Source organism: Anser cygnoides, chromosome 6 (genome assembly GCF_040182565.1).
Source record: "Anser cygnoides isolate HZ-2024a breed goose chromosome 6, Taihu_goose_T2T_genome, whole genome shotgun sequence".
Classification (NCBI taxonomy): Eukaryota; Metazoa; Chordata; class Aves; order Anseriformes; family Anatidae; genus Anser; species Anser cygnoides.
Window position 1 is genome coordinate 27,853,471 of NC_089878.1, and position 15,282 is coordinate 27,868,752.

A 15,282-nucleotide genomic window follows, 5' to 3' on the forward strand; every position below is an offset into this window, starting at 1 on the left:
GTTTTGTACAAGTAACATTGGATTTGTGCTAAGTACAAATGCAATCCATACCATTGCAAAAGGGGTTCTTTACAGATCTTACGTATAATTAATATTTTTAATTGTGTGTATTTGCAAATGTATCACCAACAATTGACATGTACAGCTGGTGGGCCCTAGAGACCCAGGATTTTTTTTCTCTTTTTCCAAGTAGGGAAAAAACCTTGTGCTGAGAACTTGCATATGTTAACTGGTTCATGGAGATACCATTGCCATCCCAGTGCTTCTACATGCAACTTCCGTGGCTGTAGGCATCGTTATTCAGAGCATGGAACTGATTAAACTCAGTAAACTCAGTCATGGAGCTGTTATATACCATTTATAGAGTATTTGAAAGCCATTTTCTTCACAGTGTAGTATACATGTTGGATCTCACAAAGCCTGTTTTAGTTCTGAGAGCTGGGGTAGAGGTGCTGTGCTATCTACCTGGAGGAGCTTAAAACAGCACTGCCAAAAGAAGCCTCCTCTAATGCAAAAAAAAAAAAAAAAAAATCACAGTTTATTTGCTTGTCCCTTTGTTGTTGCTGTCTTCTTTTTAAAAAGACGACTTCCCTAAATTTAAGCGTATGTTAGACATCTCAAAGTTGATTCTGATCCATTGATTGCTGTAAAAATGACAATAACTTTAAAAGGAAAAAAAAAGCTCTACAAAATAAACAAAGCAAAACACGAATGATTTCGTAAAACTAAGCATTTATATGGGGTCTTTCAAAATGCTTTTTGTACCTGCAAAGTGTCACATGTCAAATTTAGATAAAAGGCTTTTTAAAATGTCAATACTTCAATGCTTTTGGAAGCTAGTTGGGGCAGTCTTCATCTGTTCCTCTGCTGTGCTGCTGCTCTCAGGATAAAGGAATCTTTTTAAGAGGAGCAGAAAAATTACAGTTAGGAAATAACGAATTCTTCCATCTGTGGCTTGAGCTAGATGTGGAAACAAACCCCACTGAAAGCAAAGAAGTGTACGGGAGGGGAGGTGTTTGTTTGCATTTAACAACAAAATGCCCATGTAACCTCTATGCTATATTACTTCCAGTCTTGCCTGAAATTATTTTTCTGTTCGTGGTAGAATGATAGGAATAGAGATGCACATATTCCTGTGTGCAAATAACTTCTGGATATGAATGCAGACTCTTGTTTGCAGATGAAATGCTTAAGGGAACGTAATAAAGACATTTGTATTGTGTAGATGAACTACTATATATTCATGTTATACGTGGAATAATATATATTAAAAACCTTGAGATTTTTGAGCCAGCTAGCTATTGATTCATCTTACGTTACTATAAAGCGAGTATGTTTTGGATGTCATAAGACTAACTTAAGGGTGGTGCATGCACATGCGAGCGTAAGTTAATGTATGAAACATCCTGGGTCCCCCTCCGTGTTTCTGTCTCATACAGATTTGCCTAAAGCAATTATGAGTTCCGTTTGGTCTTTTTTTTTTTTTTTTTTTTTTTACAGATAATGCTGTATTTGGATAGGGAAAAAAGTAGAAACTTATTTAAAAATAGGTATCTTTGAATTACTCATTTTGAACCACTCGTATGCTGCAAGTAAGATTAAACAGCTGTATTAAAAACAGTTGGAAACTAACAGTTCAGAATGTATATTAGCAATTTGTGTCTCAAGGAATTACATGAGGGATATCAGGTGACATTCTTTCCTTGTAACTGTGTGAAGAATTTGAACCTGAATTTGAGATTTTTTCCTTGTCTTTCGCTTTACGCCATAGACTCCAAAAATTGAATTACTCCTAGGGTGACCGTGTACCGTGTTGTCACACTCTCTGTACCATTACAGCGCTTCTGTGTGTGAAGCCGCAGTGCTGCTGTGTGTTGCTGTGAATGCTGGAATGAATTTAGGCCTCTGTTTTAGCTTTCTGCTTTTTCCCCATGCGTGCCTTTGAGGCCTGTGGTGGGATTTGGGGTGTGCGCCTCATGGCAAGGCACACTGACTGCTCGTCTGCGTGTAACTGCCCACGTGTGAAACCTGGGAAGGACGGGAATGGGCCAGGAAAGGGCTGTATATGGGGCTGCCCATGTGTAAGGGGCAGCTAATGTCCTGGAGCAGAGGAGAGCTGCCGCCCTGCTCTGTTGGTAGGAGCGCCTTAGCAGCCAGTGTCCTTATCCCGGGACCCCCGTGGATGTGCTCAGAACTGGACTGAGCCAGTGGTTAAACAGTGATTTGTTGGTGTCTTCCCGGTTTTGTACTAATCGTTTCTTCTGTTGTGTCTACAAACAGTGGTGTGAATGCGGATATCTGTCTTGGCTCACTGCACCTTAGCTCGCTGTAACATAGCTCTGTAAGCCTGCTGGTATTTTTTAAAACTAGATGCTGGTGGTGCAGCATGAAGTACTTTCGGCCTTTTCCCTGCGAACAAGTCTAGGCTTCCTTCTCAAAGCTAAACGTTTCCTTGTCGCTGTGTCTGTCAGAAACTTCGAGGCGGTGTTACGAATATTTTGAGAGCTCGGACCAAGGAACAGAGCTCCCAACCTGTTCAGCCTGGGCTGCTTGCCATTGTCTTGTTCTGCATGTGTACCTTACGTGGAGTGGTTTTGGGTGGGAAGTTACATCTCCCTGTTTTTGTTTCTCTGTTTGCTTATGGTGGAGACAAAGGGTGGGAGATACATATCTGTAACTGGTGGATGCAGTTGTCAAGACTATTCTCTTACCTGTTGTGTGTGTGGTTTTTTTTTCCTTTTATTCTTTTTCCTGAAACTTGAAATCATCCTCTGAATGCAGGGTAGCACTGGCATTAGTCCTGAGAAACAGCTTCAGATTTGGCTGAGAACAGAGTTGTTGCAAAGTGCTGGTGGAGGCTTTCTTTGTGTTACTCTTAATTATCATTTCTTTCCCATTAGCTAGAGACAGATAATTGAACCTTAGCACTGGAAAGAACATTCTGTAGGAAAGAGCCCTGCCCCAGGAAGGGGATGAACTGATGACCTCGTAAGCTGGGCGAGCTCGAATTTCTGTAGCTTTTTCATAAGGAAAGGACAGAAAAAGGACCAAGAACACTTTGAGACTTTATGTCCATTCTCTGCTTAAAGAAAGGGCAGGCGCATGGAATCATTTTTTCCACGATGTTGTGTTAAGTGAGACTCACCGTTACAAGTCACACTGATCTAGGTATAAATATAAGGGATCTGTAAACAGCGGGGAAAATTGAGCCTGAAATAAAAGTGTAGTCAGGCTGTGTTGGCAGACTCTCGGTGGTACATGCTGGCGTGCACATGGAGAGCAGGCTGTAAAGTGCCGAGCTGCTATTTGGAAATCCCAGTGATGGAGTTTGTGGCTGCATCTGCTGTGCCCATCTCCGAAAGGGTGATCGCCTTCTCAGAAAGTAATAGTTTTAATATAGGAAGTGGCATTTAGGCTACTGAAATTTTTGTGGTTGATCTTTTTTAAAGAAGCTACTACAGAACAGAAGCAAACGCTTAAGAGAGGTAATATGTTCTTTTTATTAAACTGGCTGATAGCATAACAGAAAGCTAAAAAGTTTTTGGACTTGTAGACTTTTGGACTTGTGTTTTCACTCGCATCTTCAGCCAGTTTAATGAAAGTTGCCTCTCCTTTTAAAATTTATCTTCTGTACCCTGGTTAGTTTTGTGGATAGCAACACTGCAAGCATAGAACAGAACAGATGGTGCTTTAGAAGCTGATGCTGTCTTTGGAAGAAACCTATTAACAGTTTTGTTGTCTTTGCATTCCTCTAGGTCGGATTCGTACAAGGAGACAGAGCTCTGGCAGTGCCACAAGTGTCACCTCAACGCCTGCTGATACCCGAGGCCGCAGCCGGGCTAAAGTGGTTTCCCAGTCCCAACGTAAGTAGTGTTTTGTTTCCGGGAGAGGAGAACAATTTCTTTTGAATTGTGGTAGCATCAGCTGAGAATTGGGCTCACTTCTGCTGAATAATATTTGGTGATGTAACAAAATGAATCTCCACTCAGCCAGCTTTCAGTGTAGCTCTTGCTGATAAATAGGGCCCCGAATCTGAGTGCTTAGTTGCTGCCTTTTTTAACCTGTTGTGCAGCAGAACTGCAGGTCATTGCAACATACAAGACTAAATTACTTGTACTGGGTTCCACTGAGATGCCCTTCGTGTCTGTAGCTGATTGCTGTCCTGGGTTCTTGCCCTGCTGAGCTTCTCCTGCTTATGTTACTGTATTTCTGTATATGTAACGTGAGCTGTCTGAAGTTAATGTGTTAGCATCAGTTTAAAATAGGGCATTGCCTACTTTGTGCAGATACAGGGGAGATGTTTCTGCTCTGATTCACATGGCACATATGTGCTCTCTGGCTTCCTTGCAAGGCATGATTTCCCCCTAGGAAACATGCATACAGTGCTGCTACATGTTTGTCATGTGTGTCTAAGGAGAATTTTGTCACTCAAACTTCAAGAGGAAATGGGGGAGGGAGAAACCATGCAAATTCGGAGGACCTTCAAGCTTGGGGAGTAAGAGGAGGTGGGGGTTTGTTCTGAGGACTTGTCTTGCTTTGCACCCTTATTTAATAGCTCTCCTCTGTTCATGCTGTCACTGCTTTGCTCTGTCATGCTGGAGGTATGGGGAAGCAGTTTAGAGCATTATGTTAGGCTGAGTGAGCTGAAGATGTATTTAGGATGGGGCTGAGAATGGAAATCTTTACATTGAGGCCATGAAGGAATTGGGGCTTTGGTGTTCTGATTTGAATGTATTCCTATAGTTTTGAACCCAAAACTGATCCAAAGCCAGAAATGGCCTTTTTCCTTGTGGTGTGATCAGATCAGATGAGACAAGTCTCAGACATATTTAAATTATAGTTGAGTAGTTCAAACATTGTGGGCTTAATTTTTTTCATGGAATGTCTTACGAGGCTTTAGGACGGTCACATCTGAACCTGCTGTCTTGGCCTAGATTGTGGAATACTGATTCCAGCCTAGACCAACTAGATGTGATCTTTAATCTACCAAGCCAAGCATTACATGAAGTAATTAATGAATTCAAACGTAATATGGCCGCAGGACCAAAGTTTGCATGCCCACACACTGGTAGCCCATTTCAGTTTTACAGACTGGGCTTGGGGTCTAGTTTACAGCAGAACTCGGGTCCCTGTGTTGGTTGATACGTAGCTGAGAAGCTGACCAACCTTGGGAAATGAAGTCAGTTGCATCTGCATGTTAACTCACTGCATTCTGCAGAGGCTTAAGGAGTGACATGTTTGTGAATAAATCTGTCTGTATTGTGTATAGCATAAACCGCATGCTGAACGCTGTATTGTCTTGCTGTCTTTTAATCCACTTTTTGCCTGTCCTTTCGTCTGCCCTCATAATCAAGGATCCAGATCAGCTAATCCTGCTGGTGGTAAGAAACATTTTCCCTTTCTTGCTTTCTCACGTTATTTCCTTCAGTTTTTTTAACTGCTAAGCTTTTAGCTTCCCTCACTCTTTCCTGGCTATCAATTAAAAAGCATTTTCTTAAAGTTAAAAAAACAAATGTATGGTAAATGCCCTAGCTTTCTCATAGTAAGCAAACATGGTAAGCATACATTGTGTATTAAAGCTGGTTCATTGCAGTGAAGTTCCTGCAGCTTAAACCCCGGGTGCTAAATTCCTTTTCCATTTACTTCGATGCAACTCCAACAGCATCAGTGAGATTGCAGCAGTGTGACTGAGGGGAGTGTTGGCTTTCGGGGTGTGAATGCTGTGATAGAGACTGGCATTTTTCACAAGTGTTCTCACTTTTTGGGGACCCAGCACAACATATAGTATTGGAGTGCATGATTCAATCAATTCAGAATGGCTTTGGCCAAGAAATTGAAGGAACTAAATAAGTTAAAATAATACATGCTTTTTTATGGTATTGTCCATCAGGTTAGTAAAACTCCATACCTTTAAATTAAGACAGAACAGCCTTTAACTCTTACTAGTTGTATAAGTATCTGGGACTGAAATATGTGAGATTTATTGATGCTTTTTAGAAATAAACCAGCTCGAATATTTGTTCAAAACATGACCTTGCCTGAGTATATTTTAGCAACCTTTTTCAGGTATGCTTTTTGTAGTTGTTTTAATTAAGAAATTGAATGCCAGGAATGGTAATAGCAGCAAATTTTCAGTGTCTTATTTTATATACCTAAAGAAGCAAAGAAGGGTCTTTAATCCCATGCTTTCACAGTTCTTTGGTTACCTTTTAAGCTTAACATTGCTTAACATGTTTCTTCTCATTTAATTACCAAAATGAGATACACCGAAAAAAATAATGATATTGTTCAACTCATTGAGTTTGACAGCGGGAGTATTTCAGAGAAATATTTACATTCCAGCTGCAGGAGACATTGTAAATAAATCTCGGTCAGCAGACTGTCTTGCAGACAGCATGGCTTAAAAAAAAATGTAAACTTGCCACGGACTATTCAAACAGACAAGGAAAAATAAACCAGGCCAACTATTCAGCTTTCTAAAAAAAAATTTCTCCAGCTGAAAAATAACTAAATAATTTATCCTTAACAAGTCAGACCCAAGTAAACGAGCATCTCTACGAATGTGGCAGGGTTACTTGGTTTACCCTTAACATGGCAATCTGCTGCTGTTGAGACAGTATTGAGACAGTATTCTTTTTTTAATTGCTCTTCATTGGATTGTTGTAGGAATGCAATGTCACTACTGCACTGCAGCATGGCGTGAAGATGCCCGAGCTACCTTGCAGCAGCTTACCTGTGCCAGAAGTTGGCTTTCTGCAGCACAGTGCTCCATGTGGGCTACTTTTTGTTGCGGCTCAATGAGGCAAAGCAGCCTGTGTATTCCATGCTGCTGCAACAAGGCTGCTCCTGGCATCTTCACAAGTTCACAGAGAGCCAGATGGGGTATTCCTGCACTGCAGTGTCTGTGTTGGTCTTGATCCTGACTGGGCAGCACTGTTCATATAAGCAGAGTTGCTGATGTCAGTGTTTATTTTCCATAGGCTTTCCTCAGTATTCCTCCGAAAGCCCCTGGGGAACTCTCCCATTAGTTTTCGTTGTGCTTTGGGTCAGATTATTAGAGCTGATTGTGTTCTGTTTTTGCTGTCAGAATAAGATCTTTTTAAAAATTCTTTAACTGTTTTTTTCCTTATCTCTGGTTCTTTCCTAGCTGGTAGCCGGTCTAGTTCTCCGGGTAAGCTGTTAGGAAGCGCCTATGGTGGCTTGAGTGGTGGAACATCCAGAGTTCAGCCAGTGCCATCATCTTCAGAGAAGCGCAGCAAGATCCCTCGGAGCCAGGGATGCAGTCGAGAGACAAGTCCCAACAGAATAGGACTAGGTAAGAATAGTCACTGCAGTGACAAATTGGCCAGTGTGCTCAAAGGAGGAGGGGCTTTCCTGTTTATTAGGAAACATGTATATGTATTGTTGTCATTATTCTGAGTTCTGGCAAGTTAAGGTTCTATTTCAAGAAATGGTCTGGTTTTGGTTGTGCTTTCTTGGAGGGTAATTCTAGTTTTCCAGGTTGAGCCATAGTTTCAAAGTAGGCCTAAAGCTGTTATGTTGATTTTCAAACACAAGACATACCACGAGCAATGTTATTAGATCACGCAACAAGAACAGTTGCCATGAATAAACATCACAACAAAAATTCCTCATTTGGCACCAGTAGCTTAGTCCTAAAATGAGTTGAGCAGTTTTTACAATCAGCTGGAATCAAGGGCGATGAGCACATTCTGGGATTATTTTAGAAATTTTAGAAATTTTGCAGCTCAAGTGGTTTGCCTCTCTTGTCCTGAATATCCTGGAGCCACTTTCTTAGGTGAAATTTTAGACTTTAATTATTCTGCTTCCAATATTTTTGTCCTAGTGACAGTTATGTAAATATTCTGTAATAGTTCTTATTTTCTAATTTATCAGCAGAGTAATTTATTTCAAACAGGTGAGTAAACATCATTATATAGGAACTTTTTTGTCTGAATTGAAGTAAAAAGGTATTCAGTGTGCTTTGTATCTTCAAAGAATTTACTAGTAGAATGAAATTGATTGAAATCGTAGCCTTACTGTTGTCAATTAATTTTTGACTATTGCCTTAGCAATTGTATTTCAAATCTAAGCTACCTTTCTATTTAGAGCATTTTGTTAAGAGAAGTGTCTTATTAGTGCATTGAAATGCATTTAAAGCACCGAGTGTACATGCTGTTATGATTCATAAAAATATTGCATGTTTATTGTGATTATTTTTCCAAATTCAATATTCTTATGTCTGACCCATTTTATGACTTCTGTCTTAATACATTGTGCTTTTCTGTTCATTACTTTTAAAACTTAGTGTTTCCCAAATATTAGAAGCAGTTTTTCTGCAAAAGAACACTTTTGAAAGTGAACGAGGAATGTTGGATAGTACCATCACATGTGCTTAAGCTTATAATCACGTTATGTGGTCTGACTTGAAACAGTGTTTAGCATCTAAAGGGAAATTGCGTTGTGTAAAATCCTCACTCTTGGGTTGCCTGCTTTCAGGTATATTATGAGAGCCTTGCATTCTTTTGAAAGTGTAATTTATATCTGATTGCTCTGACATGCTCCCTGTGAACACAGCCAGTGCTTGTTCCTTGGGAGTGAGAGAGCGCTCTGACATCTATCAGATGTGACTTCCAGCTGCCCCCCAGGCTGATGACTGACCGAAGCCTGTTCTTTCAGACTCTCGTGGGAGCCACAGTCTGACGCTTCTGTTGGCTTTAGCACTCAGTTGCAGAAATTGTCTCTTTATTGAATCTTGAAAATGGTAATATTGGCTTAGATGAAGATAATTTTTGAGCTGTCATCTTTATACCATTATCCCATTGTATTTATGACTTCATAACTTAGTAGCTATAGTATTTTGTTTTCTATTTTATTGCTTCAGTCCCCATCTTTTCTTGGCATTTTTTTCTCATTCGTTTCATTTTGTAGACTCCCATTCACCTTGGTTCTAAGTATATCAATCGACTTTTTATCCTCTGATTCAAGGAAGTGTTTGAGTGCACATACGGCATGAAATGTATGTGCATTTTTGACTTTGTGGGACTATTGATGTATTTTGCATGCACGTGCATAACCCACAGCCTGAAGCATCCCTCAACTATGTGCTCATGTTGTCATGCAGTGGGATTGAACAATCTTGCAGACCAGGCTGTTAGAAATGGGTAATTCCTGGCTCCTGTTCAGAACTCACCTGTTGATGTGTTGCGTAGTATTTTGTAGGGGTGACCAGGAGTTTGCAGCTGTGTGTGCAAGAGTAAGCACACGGAGGATAAGTCTGTGTGCGCAGCCAGGCTTTGTACAAGCCCCCTACTGGACATTTTTCTTGGCCCCTTGGAAGGTAAGGGCAGTGATAAGCTGATAGAGCCGCTGCACGTGGATGCCCGTAAGCATCAGTAGATTGCTGTCAGGTTAATTTCCGTGCTGACCTCAGGTATCCACGCAGTATGTGTCTTCTGTTTGCTGGAAGCCTTGGAGCGGGGTGCTGTTGGATGCTCAGTCAGCTGTGTGTCCTGTCTAGTATTGCAGTGTGGGTGTGTGCTGAGGGTCAGCTACCTGCTCCTCTCCTCGGGCCCAGTGTCAGAGTGGGAATGTAGCTCCAGTAACGCCTCCCAGATTCGGAATCTAGAAGGTGAGGAGCCAGATCCCTGATCAATCAGTTGGATTTGAAAGAAGTGATTGATTTGAGATAACGTCATTCTCCAAGAAGTGAAGCAGGCAGGTACAGTTAGTTAGTTATCCAGGTCATGCAGCACTTTATTTATCAAGTAGTTATGCTGTGTGTGTTTATTGGAAAGCAAGAAGGCAGTCCTTGCCTTGCCTCTGCTGGGTGTACCCTGCTCCAGAGCTTTGTATTAGCTGCTTTGGCAGTGTTACTGACTTTTTTTTTTTTTTTTTTTTTTTAAGACTAATGAAGTGGAAGGTTCTTCCAAGTGGTGGGCTGGTAAACAGGGGAATGATCAAGTTTTGCTGGTAGTATTTGCATTTGTTGGTTTTCACAGGTGTAAGACAGCCTGTGTGATTTAATAATGGTGTGAACCACATCCATCTCCTCTGCCTGTCTGCATAAAATGGGTAAAACCCAGATGTACGTCACACACCTGGAGAGCTGGGATTTTACTGAAAATAACCCACCTTTGTTCCTGTTCTAGGCTTTCAGGCCAGAGCTGGTTGTTGGCTTGTTGTTGGCTTCTGTCTTGCCTACTCCTTTTAATTAACTTTGCTACTCATTTACCTAATTTCTGTTCAGCTTTTGAAGTTTGGGAATTCTGAAATTGAGATTTATGTCTGTCTTGTCTTCCTTTGCTGCCTGTTCAGCAAACACAGGCTCTAAGAGTATGAGAAACTTGTCTAAATGACAACACTGCTGGCCCTTAATTCTGACAGTGCCCAAAGGAAATGCTCTGAATAGCTGATAGCTCAACTTCTCTGCACCACACAGCAAGCAAAACATGGGGCAGGTGCCTGGGAGTCCACAACAGACTCATCATTCTGTTTTTTTTTTTTTTTAAATCTATTCTTTTTTTCTTTTATATCTCTGTCCAGTAACATGCAAATCTTTTGTTTGACCATTGCTCATGAAGTACACGTTGCTGAGTTTTGTATTCCCTCTGTTTGTGCAGTCAATATTGTTTCATCTGTGCCATTGTCCTATTAGACTGTTTTAATGCAGTTAAAGTGCATTTAATTCATACTTCTATTATCGTCAGTAATGGAAGGAGGATGCACTGTGTACATTAATTAAATTTTTTAATCATTTACATCTTCCCCTCTCTAGAGAGCCTTTGCTAGATTTAGTAGGGTTGTGTTACAGAAAGAATGACAAATCTTCTCCGTTGAGAGAAATGACTGTTTGTGCAAATGTGATGCGAAGGCTACCATTATCTACATAGAAGCATGAGACCCAAGAATGAGAAGTTGGCTTCTAAAGAGCCCTCAATTTCAAGCAAGTATTTGTGTGGAAGACTTCAAAGTATTGCTTTCACCTGTAGTTCACCTGACAGCTGTTTTTTCTTGTAAACCTGAGGTGGGATTATTGTACTTGTGGACCCTAATTTCATCCACTTCATTATCTAGTCTGTCTTATTACAAGGCCATGTAATTCACTCCGAAGTTTTAGACATGGTGATCTATCCAACTTGGTCAGTATCTCATCTTGTATTGTCTGACATCAAAGTTCAGCCATCAGAACCATTAATTCATCTAAGATATTAGTTGGGGCTTACAAATTTGGGAGGGATTTGACAAAGAATCTGGCAGTAGTTTATATTTGAATTTTAAAGCCTAAATATGAAGGTTTCTATTTTGTTCTGTACTGTTTTGCTTGAAAGGATACTAAAACACCTAGGGTATAACAGACCATTCAAAATTAGGCATTATATTTTGGTGTGGTTCTTCTCAAGTATATAAATGTCCTTATCAAAAAGAGGAGTTACATGAATAAGTGTGATCCCCTTTCTTGGTGAGCCCACAGAAGCACTTAAGTTCTTTAAGATAAACTCCTGACAATTAAGTGCCATTTTTACATACAAAAGTGTTGCAGAGGAATAAACAAGTTTTAAATACCTGAATTACTCCCTTTATAAAACTGTAAAATTCAAATCCTTGATGTTAAGTAACCTTCTTGAGGGTCTAGTTCTGTTTTTCCTCCTTGGGACAAAACTTCATCTAGAGCCAACGGCATTGCTTTTCACTATGAAAGCAGCTTAATACTCTGTCTTCTACCACGCATTTGGCCAAACGAAGACTGCATATGATGAGTTTGTGACACAGCTGACAGGCAGGAGCCCATTAGGTTGTGGGAAATTGAACATTTGGTAGCTGCCAGACCACAGATAAGCCCTGCTGATGCAGGGTTTTGTCAAAGTAAAGAATATAAAGGCTCTCCTTAAGTATGCATGTGTCTCAATATGCTTGCATATAAAACCATAATTATAAGGCTTTAGAAATGTTTGAGGATCAGAAGTTAGCGTTCATTAAAAAAAAAAAAAAAAAAGGAAAAGAAAAAGAAACTGTCTTAAAATTCAAACCACTTTTTACCTTTCAGGTACTTAGGGTCTTGATGATTTTTCCCACTGTCTTTCACTGGGGAAAAATCTCTCTCCAAGTCTGTACAATACTTTTTTCTTAGGATATTTGTTCATGACAAAACTATCCTTGCAAAAGCCAAATCTATGCAAGATATTATACTGGTACTGTGACTTATAAATTTTTTAATCTGGTTAAGAATGCTTCTTTTTTGTTCCAGAAGGTTGTTTGTCTTATCTTATAATTAAGGAAAAAATCTTCCATAAGGGTTTCTTTTATCTTCATCTGTTTTGCATGCTTTGTAATTGTAGAGCTTCCCTAAATGATTGAAGATCTTCTGCTCTACTTGAATGACAGAACTTAGGTTGTTTAAGAAAAAAGGATACCGTCAACCAGACATTTAATACTGCTGAAATTTCACCTTACAAACACAGCTCGGCGTGTAACGTAGTTGGTTTGTAAGGGCCTGAGCTGGCTGCTGCAAGTGATAATTACTAATGTAATAATTACCATAACTAACAGAAATGTGACTTGACTTTGAGCTTTTCTGTCCTCATTAAACTTGTTCACCTTCTCTGAAACTCTCCATGCTGCATGCTAGCACGGAGCAGTCGTATCCCCCGACCCAGCATGAGTCAGGGGTGCAGCCGCGATACCAGCCGTGAGAGCAGTCGAGATACAAGCCCTGCTCGGGGCTTTCCTCCACTTGGTGAGTACACGTAGGCATTGGAGCTCTAAGGGTCAATTTTTTTTCCTTTTTTTTTTTCTCCTTGTTCTTATTGCCCTTTCAAGACACTGCCAGGTGGAATGAGCTTGTTTTCTGTCCTCTGTTGGATTCCTGACACAATCCCTATTTCCAACCCTGTTTCCTTTCTGTTTTCTTCTGCATGCTTCAGTTCTGATTCGCAGTAATTTATGATTAGAATGAAAATAGTTTAGCCTGAATTGTATTTTTCAATTTCATTAAATCAGCTTGTGTGGGGCTGCTTTGCTTCACTTCACAGCACTGATGGTAATCTGTGGGAGAGCAAGCCTCTATTTTCTAGGTCACAGTGAAGTAGTCAGTAGCATCGTAGTCTATTGTTGGGTAAATTTATTCATGATCTGGTTTTGTTAAAGCTAGGTACAGCAAAAGTTCCGTTTCTATTATTAGGTTTTAGTAATCCTACAATAAAGAGGTGGAAGCTCTTTTTTTGTAGAGGTTTTTTACAACGTCAGTCATGAATTTAACAAGTTGCATGTGCAGGAGACTTTCAAGCAACTAAAATTGTGGAAAGGATGAAGTTTTAAAGGATCATCATCATGCAGCTTAAGTGTACAGTACAAATAGAAAATCTCATTACACTTAACATATGCAGAAGTTTTATTCTGCACAGGGCTAAAAACAGAATAGTTAATGTTTCTGATCAAATATCATATCATATATATTCAACCAAATACATCGCTTGTTGTATGAAATATTTGTCATCTCAGACGTAATGAAATGTAGTTTATCTCCAGGCCCTTTTCCTTTACGTAGTAATTTCATAGATATATCTATGACTATATCTATATCTATAGATAGAATATATCTATATCTATATATTATATATAGTGATGTTAAAAGTGAGAAAAAGGCTCTTAGAGATGTGGTCAAGATTGAAGAATTTATTACAAGATTTATTTTGCACATAGTGACAAAATACAGCTATAAGAAGTACTAAGTAGCATTTTGGGCCTAATTCTCCAACAAATCAAATAGTAAGAAAAAGTTATTAAAAATATGGATAGATGGACAAAAATTTCTGATTTGGTTCTCATAGTAAGTATTCTGTACTTTGCATAATCGTTTAAATCTACATAGCTATTGTCATTCATTTATTCATCTCAACTTCAAATGCTATCAGTGGAGAGGCTCATTGTCTTCATCCATATGAAATCATTGGCAAAATTCCCATTGACTTCAGTGACGTAGAGTGGAATCTTCAAGAGGCTTTTGGGTTCAAAACTTCATTCAATCTATTGAGCTATGAGATCTATTTGCTTTATCTGCAAGTATCACAATTTTTGTTGAGAAATGAGTGGAGTTCAGCTTAGTACTCAGAAGTTCATTCATAGTTCCTTTTGATAGATTAATGAATTTCTATTGACTAAACGAAGCTGATTTGATACCAGAGCCATGAAGGTGTGGTAAATATGCTTGTTTTTATAGTTACCTGTCTTGTTTCAATTTTGGATGAGGCTGTTTTCTTCACCCAGTGTGTGTAGGCATGTGGATTTCAGGGTGAACTTGTTAGTATTCTATTATTGTACTGTCTCTCTTCTATTTTAGTGAAAATACATTAATTGAGATACAGTCTTCTGAGCCCTTGCTCTGAAAAATAAATGCAGTGTGCCAGAATCACAGTTGGTGTGAATTTGATGCACCACAGAGTCTGACTTGTACACTGAATATGAAATTTCAGTTACAGATGTCTATTACAGTGGTTGAAACAAATTTCATTGTGGGGAGGAGGAGCATTTAATTTTTAACTAATGATATTTAATTATCTGAAGATGATTGCATTTCTAGAAATGCAGTTGTTAGAGAAGTAATTAATGGAAGGGAAGATTGAAAGTGGGGAGAAAGTATCAATATAATAATACGCCAGTATTGTTGCTATCCTGCTGTCTTTTTTCTTGTGTTTTCATTGAAATGTTGTAGGCTTAAATGTGTATGTCAGCTTAATTCTGTAACTTGTAATTCATCTCAAAGAAATTTGTGTGTATATATAGCAATTTAAGCTAAAACAGGATGATTCCACTACAGTATTTTTAGAATCCAGTTCATCTTACATTAATGCTGAAATAACTTAATATAAGATTAATTTTATATTAGTGAATTATACTTAAGCTAGTTATATATAAATGACAGTATTCTTGCATTTAGCGCTATTATGATCAGTGTCAACACTGACGTCCTGGCCTTGCAAATTGCTTATTTTCAAGGCTGCTGTGCAAATAGGCATGTCTAAGCACCAAACACGCTGCTTTTGAAGTTAGGAAACACCAGTGAAGAGTCACTGTACGCTGAGTCTCCTTGCAGAAATGTGATTTTTTTAATTTTTATTTGATTATGGCTCTTCCTTCTTGGGCCTTGATCTTGCAGTGACATCCACAGAGGCACAGCTGGGTGGCGCAGAAGAAAGCAATCGCAAGCTCAGAATTCTGATTGTGAGGTTCAGTCTGTAATCCGGCACTGATCCTAAGTTACTTACGGTGTCAGCGGGATTGTTC

The 15,282-nt window shown here is 39.4% G+C and overlaps 1 protein-coding gene across 26 annotated transcripts in view; it reads left to right on the forward strand.

Annotated features, from left to right (window-relative positions):
• Positions 1-15,282, forward strand: part of CLASP1 (cytoplasmic linker associated protein 1) — a 162,490-nt gene that overhangs the window by 86,165 nt on the left and 61,043 nt on the right. For 13 of the 26 annotated variants that reach the window (XM_066999387.1, XM_066999388.1, XM_066999389.1 and 10 more), the window contains 4 exons: positions 3,756-3,863; positions 5,355-5,381; positions 7,148-7,315; positions 12,629-12,736. In XM_066999387.1, coding sequence (XP_066855488.1) covers positions 3,756-3,863; positions 5,355-5,381; positions 7,148-7,315; positions 12,629-12,736 — 411 coding nt within the window. The remainder of the gene's footprint in view (positions 1-3,755; positions 3,864-5,354; positions 5,382-7,147; positions 7,316-12,628; positions 12,737-15,282) is intronic. The other 13 variants (XM_066999398.1, XM_066999394.1, XM_066999405.1 and 10 more) reach the window with 3 other exon arrangements.